The sequence below is a fragment of the Olea europaea genome, chromosome 11 (assembly GCF_002742605.1).
Source record: "Olea europaea var. sylvestris chromosome 11, O_europaea_v1, whole genome shotgun sequence".
NCBI lineage: Eukaryota > Viridiplantae > Streptophyta > Magnoliopsida > Lamiales > Oleaceae > Olea > Olea europaea.
In genome coordinates, this window is record NC_036247.1 from 8,645,093 (window position 1) to 8,655,943 (window position 10,851).

The 10,851-nt window shown below is 32.3% G+C and overlaps 1 protein-coding gene across 1 annotated transcript; it reads right to left on the reverse strand.

The window, feature by feature from the left end:
- Positions 1-202: 202 nt before the first annotated feature.
- LOC111403244 (probable 2-oxoglutarate-dependent dioxygenase At3g111800) lies at positions 203-1,987 on the reverse strand. The gene is made up of 4 exons (XM_023031676.1): positions 1,879-1,987; positions 1,080-1,588; positions 643-970; positions 203-555 (listed from the first exon to the last, which is right to left on the reverse strand). The coding sequence occupies exons 2-4, from the start codon at positions 1,574-1,576 to the stop codon at positions 307-309; spliced, it is 1,074 nt and encodes a 357-aa protein (XP_022887444.1). The 5' UTR covers positions 1,577-1,588; positions 1,879-1,987; the 3' UTR covers positions 203-306.
- Between the last annotated feature and the right edge of the window lie 8,864 nt (positions 1,988-10,851).

Below are 10,851 nucleotides of genomic sequence, written 5' to 3' on the forward strand. Positions count from 1 at the left end.
ATGATATTGACTCCAATTTAACACTGTATGAAAAAATAAAATTAAAAAAAAAAATACAAACAAATACTTTACAATGAAACAAAAAGTGGAAAACAACCCTAAATCAATTATTTTTTGTTGTCAATAATAATTACAAATTTATTTATATTTATATTTTCAACATATTTTTTTCGTTGTATTCATACTATATCGAAAAAAACCATTAATGAGAAAAGAAAACTTGAGTTCGGAGTCACATTCCAATTTTACATTCATAGCCAGGGAAATTAAACTGATAGAAAGTGAGATGAAGAACATATAACATAATTATTTCAGGGATTTTAATGATTCAACTTGTGACTTCCCACTAAGACCCTTTGTCCTAATATAAACTCTGTATTCATCAAATGTCATTGGCGAATACAGTGCTGGCTTCTCTTCTGTAACTAGCTCCTCCACAGGTTTAATCAGTACGTCACCTCTTGGATTGTAGAACAAAGCAAGGGACACTCTCTCTTTAGATGAATTCACCATCACTCGATGCTCCACGCTTTTGTAATTCGCGTTAGTTAGCACCTATAATACAACAAAAATCGTGTCAAGTACCGACATACTTATCTGAAAATATAGAAAAGTAATTTAATTAGAAGAAAGTAGAGAGACCTGAATTTGATCACCAATATTGATAATGAAAGCATTGGGAACTGGTTTAACTGTGATCCATTTATTGTCATGACGGACTTGGAGCCCCGGTACATTTTCATCGGGTAAAAGTAGGGTCATGCCACCCGGGTCCGAATGTGGTGAAATACCCAAAGTGAGATCCGGTTGAGGACACTTCGGGTAATAGTTCGTCCTTAAACATGCACCAATTTCCCCACCAAAAGCTTGTTCCAAATGATTTTCACTCAATCCAAGTGTCAATGAAAAAATCTTCATCAGTTTTCCCCCAAGTTTAACCACTTCTTCACCGTAATTCTCAACCAATTCCCTGCAAATATTACTTACACGTGTTAAAATTAAAGTCGACACTATTCATTTATCTAAATTTTATATCCTCGAATATGTCATCACGCACATGCTAAATGTGTAATAATTACCTGCATGAAACTGGTAAACTTGGCCACTTGTTCTGGTCTTTTACTGACATTGGAAGGTAGTGTAGAAAAAAATAGTCACCCCAATCTAGCGAAATGTCCTTTCCGATCCCAACTCGACTGCCATAGCCTTCATATGTAGCCGGTGAATTTGCATACACTTGTTTCAGTTCAAGAGGGAGTTGAAAGAACTGCCGCCATACCTCCCGTGTCTCCGCCATTAACTGGTGGCTAACGCCGTGGTTCACCACCTGGAAGAAGCCCCATTCACGGCAGGCAGCCGAGATAAGGTCGGCAGTTTTCCGGCGAAGGGATTCATCGGAGGAATACATGTTTTGTAAATCAATAACTGGGATGTTGATCTCTTTGTCTATTGACTCAGAAATTGATGGCCTCTCAGAGGGTTTTTTCACGTAGCGTTCAGGTATTACACTTATCCCACTGTCTGACAAATGTTGAACTCGGACTACTGGCTCTGGCCATAATGCCAAGCAGTTCATCGTTCTTAAATCCTACAAAAATACACACTGAAAGAGTTGGATAAACCGTAATAAAAGGCAAGCAAATATATAGAATACAAAAGGAGAGAGAGGTTTAATGGAAAAGTTTGTTTAATGTGAACACAGAAAGTCGTAGAAAGGTATCTAAATTTAGACAAGGTTAGCTGAGATTTTAAGTGTAGTGTGACTATACATGACAAATAAAAAACCAACGTGATTTATATGTCTATATAGGAGAGAGTGAGTGTGGGTGTTATGTTTGTATAGCTTATTTAGGCAAGAAGAAGAAACAGTGTATTTACCGCTTACAGAGACGGTGGTGGGTATGGGAACGAATGGGTGGTGATTATTGTATGCGGAGGTGGTGAGGGTATATATACACAAACATGGCCTTAAATTCCGGCGCCGTGTTCGAGTTGAGTTGGTGTTTATGGCAGATGGCAGGCACCCCCGGTGCATGTAAGCAACGTGTTATTTAGTTGATGCTCTGCAAAGTTCACATTTGAGGCGCTAGCTGACATTAATGTCCTGTTGGGCCAAATATGGAGATGTTTGGTTTGGATTAAAATTTGATTTTAATTGGAGTTAAAATCAAATAATTAATATTAAGGAAAATGCTAGATGAACATAATGGGCTACATAATGACACTTGTCGTCTCGCGGTTGGTGAGGCGCCTGTGGGCCCGAGGTGAGACAGACGCCTCGGTCAATGCCGAGATGCCTCGTGTCCAGTATGTAGCCTATTATGTTTATGTAGCAAAGTCTTAATATTAATTATATCTTTTATAGGTCGTACAATTTTTCAACCACACCTTTCAAAATTTTTTATAACAATTTACTAACAAATATAATTTTAATCCCCACCAAACATTCTCATATTGAAATTGATAAAAGTGGTGTATTTCATAAAGAGTAATTCTATTTAGTCCCACTAAAATTATGGCACCAATTTAGGTGATGTTAGATGATTGGGTTAAGCGTTTCTTCGGTTTGGATTAAAATCTAATTTTAATCTAAATCAAAGTCAAATAATGAGTATTAATTACATCTTTCATGGTTCTAACAACTTTTCAATCACACATTTTAAAACTTATATCACAATCTATTAAAAAATTTAATTTTAATCCCCACTAGATACTCTAAATAAGATATAGAATTAAATAACTTATTTAATTGTACTTATTATTTAATATCACATTAACGCCATGTATTACCAAATAAGCGGTTGAAAATGAAGAAAAATAATGAGATTTAAGAGATTGGGTCAAACATGGGCTAAATAAGTATACAATTAAATGAATCATATAATTCTATCATTAATGACAACACCAATCTAGTCGGCATGAGTGTCATTAGTATAATTAAATAAATAATATAATTTTACATTTAATTAAGTCTATCACATTAGTGCCTACCACATACCAACATTTAATATCACATTAGTGCCACCTACCATAAAATATGTTGTTGAAAATCAATTTAAGAAAAAATGAATTTTAGAAGATTGAGTCAAACATGAGATAAATAAGTATACAATTAAATTAATCATATAATTCTATCATTGAGTCTATCCTTAATACCAACACCAATCTAGTTAGCATTAGTGTCATAAGTACAAAATAAATCATATAATTTTATATATAATTAAGTCTATCACGTTAGTGTCAATCACCTACCATCATTTAATATCACGTACCATAAAATATGTGTTGAAAATTAATTTGAGAAAACATGTGCTTTAAGAGATTGGGTCAAACATGGGCTAAATAAGTATACAATTAAATGAATCATATAATTCTATCGTTCAGTATATTCTTAATGCCAACCCCAGTGTAATTGACAATAGTATCATAAGTACAATCAAATAAATCATATAATTATATGTTTAATTAAGTTTATCATTTAATGCCAATTAGACTATGCTCTAACATCGGTAGTCGATAACATTTATTCTTCATTTTTTTAAGTTCTTCAAGAATAATATTATTTGGTACCAACGATGTTTATCCCATTTTAACTGGTGATGATGACCCCCCAGGCTTCTTTAATGAGTTAAATCGAGTTTTAATTTCATTGAATTATTAAAAGTGGACTTCCACTACAACTTAAAAAGTGTTAAACGTATGCTAAATAACCTTAATAGTTCTCAAATATACTTTTTATTTAATAAAATTTATAATTTAATATCCCCTAATTATTCATACCTTTCATAAGACGTGCTCTTCGCTGGTTGGGGAAGGCGGATCATACGTCGTTGTTGTGATTATGGAGTCAATTAATTCATTAAAATTTTGTTTGGCATAACAAAGTTTTTCCAAACTTAATTTATATCGTTCAACTTAATTTATACCTTCGATTTATGTTGTTAGATGATCTTCAATATATTATACAAATTTCATATTTAGCTAACCTGCAAGGTGAAAAATGTTTAGCATGATATTAATGTCTAATGAATTAATTAAAATTCCAATAATAATGCTACATGTTAATCGGGATGACAAAAAATTCGTTAAACACGATATTCACGGGCCTCGTCCCAAAATGGAAGAATATTTCTTCTCTAATCGAATAGGATGGGCACGGAGTAGGACGGGTACTGAGAACATGATCCTCCTCCAATTACCCACTCTATTTAAATCCATTTTTGGATAAAATGGAACCCAAATAGCGGACTCCATTTTATCCAAAATGTATTTTCCTCTTCCTTCTTTTTAATTATATATTTTCCAATAAAATAATATTACTTATAGATTCAAAATTTTTCCTTTTAATTTATCTACACATGATTTAAAAATCACTATTTCAAAATAATTTTTTTCCAAAATACATTTTAATAGAGTCCAAACAGTGGTAAAATAATAATTATTCTTTCCAAAAGGAAACACGCGTACCTCTATAAATTGAAAAAAAACAGAAAAACAAAAAACCAAAGTAATGATTTTCACTAACTAAAGAGATATTAATGTCTAATGAATTAATTAAAATTCCAATAATAATGCTACATGTTAATCGGGATGACAAAAAATTCGTTAAACACGATATTCACGGGCCTCGTCCCAAAATGGAAGAATATTTCTTCTCTAATCGAATAGGATGGGCACGGAGTAGGACGGGTACTGAGAACATGATCCTCCTCCAATTACCCACTCTATTTAAATCCATTTTTGGATAAAATGGAACCCAAATAGCGGACTCCATTTTATCCAAAATGTATTTTCCTCTTCCTTCTTTTTAATTATATATTTTCCAATAAAATAATATTACTTATAGATTCAAAATTTTTCCTTTTAATTTATCTACACATGATTTAAAAATCACTATTTCAAAATAATCTTTTTCCAAAATACATTTTAATAGAGTCCAAACAGTGGTAAAATAATAATTATTCTTTCCAAAAGGAAACACGCGTACCTCTATAAATTGAAAAAAAACAGAAAAACAAAAAACCAAAGTAATGATTTTCACTAACTAAAGACAAAAAAAAAAAAAAAAAAAAAAAAAAAAAAAAACAAGAAGTAAATAAATAAATAGATGAAATGGCAAATGGAATAGGGGACATGCCCGAGAAAACAAAAATACTCAACATGGTGAAGGACGGGAATGAATGTCCCATACCTGGCCTCGCTCCGTTATCATCCCTAGTAATTGAGATTGATGATCAACAATCTATCTATTATTTAAACGACATTAAATGATTGGACCTCTTAGATATAGAAATATAAAATTCTTTAAGATTTCCAATCATTTAATTGATATTCGATTGGTCGTCTAGCAGTACTCAAGTTCAAAGGCTAATGATATCTAGACTGTTAATGATCAACAACCTACGTGTTGTCAATTAAATGGATTTGTTATCTCAAATATTGATAGAGTTGTTGATGATATCACATTGCTCATTTTATACGTTTAATTTGAAATTACCTTTCAATGTATGGAGGTAGTTATTGTAGGAAAACTAGTCGTTAGTGGATGAAATCAATTGTATAAGTTCTATTCAATGCAATAGCCGACTATTAAAATTAATAACCACAAGGCAAACGATTTCAATTTATAAAAAAAATTCCGTTTCAGAATTTTCCAACGGCTGGAAAAAAAATGTTTAACAACATAAAATCAGAAATATAAGTTAACTGCAGGCTAAAACTGTAAATAATGAATCTGGAAGCTGCACATTATGGAACTACAAACTGCATGAATTAAATAGTAATGTGAAAATAATCTGCAGAAATAAATGGAAATTGAAACTGCAAGGATAAACTGAATCTGCAAAGAAACTACACGAACTACAACGAAATAAATCTGAAGAAAGAAAACACAAATTGCAGCAGATTTCAAATCGAGACCTGTGCGTGCACAGTTTCCTTAAAACAGTTTCGCCCCCTCATCGTAGGTGCTGGAGGTTCAGTTCGAGCGGCTGTCTTCCAGGATACAACGGTAATAAGCAGAATTCGAGCACCGCGGCCCTACTCCGGCGAACTGCACGTGACTGGAAGGGAACAGAAACTACACTGTATGGAAACTGGAACTGGGAAAAACGACACTGCGTGGAAAACTGGGAAGAATATTTTCGTATGCAGAGAGAAATTTTCGTTCGTATATTGAACTGTTGGAGTGAGCGTCCCTTATATAGACTGAATCCTCTCCGATGGGATCATTTTTGCCTTGTTCGATCTGGCATTTGTGTGCGCAAGTCGCGCCCGAGTTCAAGGTCTGAAGGTCATTTCGGTTCGTGATTTGCACCCCCTGCGCGTGCACGTGGAGAGAGCCTCTATGTTACACATGATTATACATCTCCAAAGCATAGCCATATATAAAGTGGTTTAAGTTTCCTTGATTTTCCTATGTGGGATAAATGCATTTTTTTCCCACAAAACTAACTTTCAATGACCAACTTTAAGCTCTAATTTCTCATTCACCCGAACTTCATTTTTAGCAAATAAATACATGAAATCGATATTCTTGTAAAGGAGAACATATATCAATTTTGATATTCCACATTAGACCAACGGGTCCCATCGAAAATTGTGCCAAAAGTGAGCCGCTCACTCAATTTTTTCCAACAGTTATTGCACCAAGTCCAGAGACGAAATACCTTTCAAAGTGTCTGATCAAATTTGAGGCGACTCAAGCGACCTGGAGATCTTAGGGAAAACTTGGGAACATTTTCGAAAATAATAATATAAAATAAATGAACAAAATATTCACTTATGAAAATATCATTGATAATCGCAAACATTATTACGTTAAAAATATACAATAAAAATCAACATATGCCGGTGATTCGAAGGGAAATAATCAATAATCTACTGATGAAATGGTTCAAATATCTTTTTATGTTTTATTGAAATATTATTGAATTTATGGTCTGTTTGGTATCCATTTTTGTAAGAATGAGAATAAAAAATATAGTCGTTATAGTTCTACACAAGATATAGAAATTCAAATTTGATGGTTTGATGTAATGCATAACGGTCATATTTTTTATTTTAATGGAAAAAGAATGGAAAACAAATGAGAACTTAGTTTGTTATCCGTGATTTTAGTGATAACAAAAATTTTCGTTTAGTATTATTCATAACGATGTTCAGTGGCCAACCTTCATCATCAACCACATTGGTGACATGATGTTCTCACTTTCATGCAATTCTATCATATTCAAGACGAGGACAAGGGAACCGCGAGCCGCCCATGTTATTGGCGAAAAGCTCTACGTGTTTTTCAAGATTGCGTTTGGTTTAATAGCATATGCCTGAAAGTATTAATAAACACTATTGCTCATGACATTTCTGATAATAATTTTTTTTTTAAAAGGACCTTAATTTTGTGAAAAAAAATATTGAAGAATTTTGTTTATATAATAAATCTTATGAACTATTTTATATTTTTAATATTATTTACTGAAACGTTGTTCATAAATTTAAATTAAATTTAAATTTTTTGTTTAATTAACTTATTTTGGAATATTATTTAATTTTTGTATAGTTATATAAGATAATTTTCTTCTAAATTATGTACAACAAAACTCCACTATTAGTTTTAAGTTATTACTTGAATCATTGTTTTGTAACACGTGAAAGTTTCTAAAATTTTGGGAGCTCACTTAAATGTGGGTCTTAAGCAACCGCCTAACTTGTTTAGAGGTTCAGTCGGTTCAAGATCAGATACTTGTGTCTAACTTCAACTTGAGCTGCAAGTTTACTTAGCCTAGTTAAAGAGTTTGGAGTAAAGATACTTGGTCAGCGTTGGTGATACGATAGAAGTGATAGGCGCTTGCGTGTCGGTGTCCGTTTGAGCGTTTTTTATTATTTTTTAAATTGTTCAATCAAAGACCAACACGTGTCACCATGTCATCAAATCTTATCATCAATTCTGTTTGTGTAGCATAACTCAAGAATTTGAGTTTGTTCGATATGATCTCCTTTCCATTGCTTGTGCAATATGTTGGTAGTGATGGTCAGTTTTAATCAGCTGGACAAATGTTCTTTAAACTATTTTGATTGGGTTGTTATGATCAATGTGTAATGTTTACATCATTTCATGGATAATAATGTCTTATGAGATCTATACAAACATAATATGTCCCCTATCTTAGGTTGATCTTCAAAGTCGGAATAATGACATTTTATATTTTTGAGCCCATTAGATATATGAACATGAAAATTACTCAATTCGCTGTTTACACGGTACAGAATTATTTTTCCACGAGCAATTGATTACTAAATTATATTTTTCATCAACGTTTAGATAATTTGAGCGTAACAATCAAAGTTAAGAGGTTAAATAGCAAAAAATAGAAAAAGTGGTCCTGCAAATACACACATATAGTTAGTAGGTTAAAGGTGCAATTTATATTTCTTAAAATAATATTTGGACCGTACCCACTATCCATCCCACAATAATAAGTTAATAACTTTAGGCCCCCCGGGGCATAACTCGGTGGTACAAAGGATAGGAGTGAGATTATCTCACGCCCTGCTGGCAACCGCAGTGTGGGGGTTTAATTCCTGAGATATGGAATTGGACTCCTTGTAGGCGCAGTGTACAGGCAGCTCTTGTTCCTTGACCTGTTGGGACACATTACGCGATTTACCTCCCTCACAAAACTCTAAGAACGAGGCGGTGGAGGCCCTCAAAATTGGGGTTCAACCTTAAGTTAATAACCTTAAACTTTGCTTTTAGATTTTTGACCAAACCACCTTAAACTGCATCAATAAAAGTATAGCATATCTTCTCAACCACGATATTAAATAATCATAGGCCCATCAAGTCATCATATTATGATATCTACATGTATAATGTCTTAAGAAAGTGCAATAAACGAATAAATTACCTTAATTATTTGGACATAGTGTGGTACTAAATAATTATTATTTTAATTAACGGAATTAATTGGGCAAATAATTGTTAGGATTTTGAAACAATTAATAAAATTGGTCTGGTCGTCTTGGGCTGTCCCGCAATGGCAGGTGATTAAGTTTATAGTTTAATGTTTAATATTTTCTAATTATGTTTTGTTCTTTCAAGAATAGGAAAAGAGTGTGTAGTGTAAATGTTACTGTCCAAATACAAAAAGTATCCAAGATAATGTTTGGCCGACATCAAACTTGATTTTATCTGTAGCACGTGGTCAACACTGCCAAAGTATACACTCACGTGCTTATATACTCATATTCCACGTAATGCAACATGAACTCGATTTAAAAAAGATTGAACCCCAACCTTAAAGGTCCCTCACCGCCTTTGTTCTGGGGTATCGTGAGGGAGGTAAATCGCAGGTAATGCCCCAAGGGTATATGGTGGAAGGTTGCTTGTATATTTGCACTTACCCAAGAGACAAATCCATATTTCAGGATTCGAACCCTTGACGCAGCAGTCTCAAGCAAAGTTGGATTTCTCCACCCTCCCCTTTTACCACTTGGAGATGTGTCCTGGGGGCAACATGAACTCGATTTAGAAATAGACATAGTGCCAGTTTGATACAAATTAAAATTTATCTTTTTATTTTAAATAATAATTAATTTTAACAATATATTTTATGGATCTCATAATTATACAACTATACATTTCATCAACATTAGCCCTTGTTGGATGGACTATTTTTCAAAACTATTTTTTTTTTCTAAATACTCATTTTCAACCACATCTACGTGATAAAATATTTTACGTATAAACCCAAAACTTTTTAACTACACATACTCCAAAATTCATTATTCAAAACATTTTTTTTTTTCCAAACAATGGCTTAATAAAAAACTATTAAAAATCTGATTTTTATCTCTATCAAACGGGGGACATAGTTTGATTTTGTTTGAACAAAATCAAAATCGAACTAAAGACAAGTTAGAATTTTGTACAAAAAAAATCAACAAAATCCATGTATAATGACAAAATTGTACTAGATCTATCGACTGGTTCTAGATCTATACAAATACAATTCAACTTTTTGTGTGTGCGGGCGCCTATAAAGTATAAAGAATTGTGTGAATTTTCTTCTTTACTGCTTTCTGTTTGCTAATAATTCTGTATGCTTTGATTTAAATAAACTTATTTAAAATTAAATCGGGATTAATCGAAATATTATCACAAAAATAATATTAGAACCAACTAAATTTTGATAAATTTGCAGGAATCAAGAACTGAAATAATTTGATTTTCAATTCTAAAACTAAAAACCCATTACATATTAATGAGAATTAAACCGTAACAAGGTTTAAGGAAATTGGGATAGAATACGTGTATTGATTGAGACATGAAAAGAGTCTATCAATAATTATTGCATCGACAACACATTTAAAGATAATAAATTAAACTAGAAAGTCTACCAAATACTCCCATAGGATAAGGATGTAGACAACATTATTGTGATGAATTTATTCGTGATGATTTAATGCATTTATCTAAACAGTTTCTCTACTTGTATAGAAACAGTGCTTCAAGAATTAATATGGTGGGCATCTATTTAATTTGTCTTCTTTTTTAAAACTGTCGAGTGTTATCTGTATTAATTCCAGCAGCATATTTTCAATACAAATAGTAGATCTCTTATCTAATAGTGTATATGATTTGGTTGAATTTGCATTTGTTCTTTTTATTTTATTAAAATAAGTAATATAGTATTAAATATTAATAAATTTGAAAATTTCATTATCTAATTTAATATTCAGTCCTTTTTTCCATTCAATAAACTATAGATTTGTTTAAAATTGAAAATTCTGTATTTTAAGCTTAGCCAAACATAGAACAACAACAAATTCAACAATTCCAGCAATTGTATA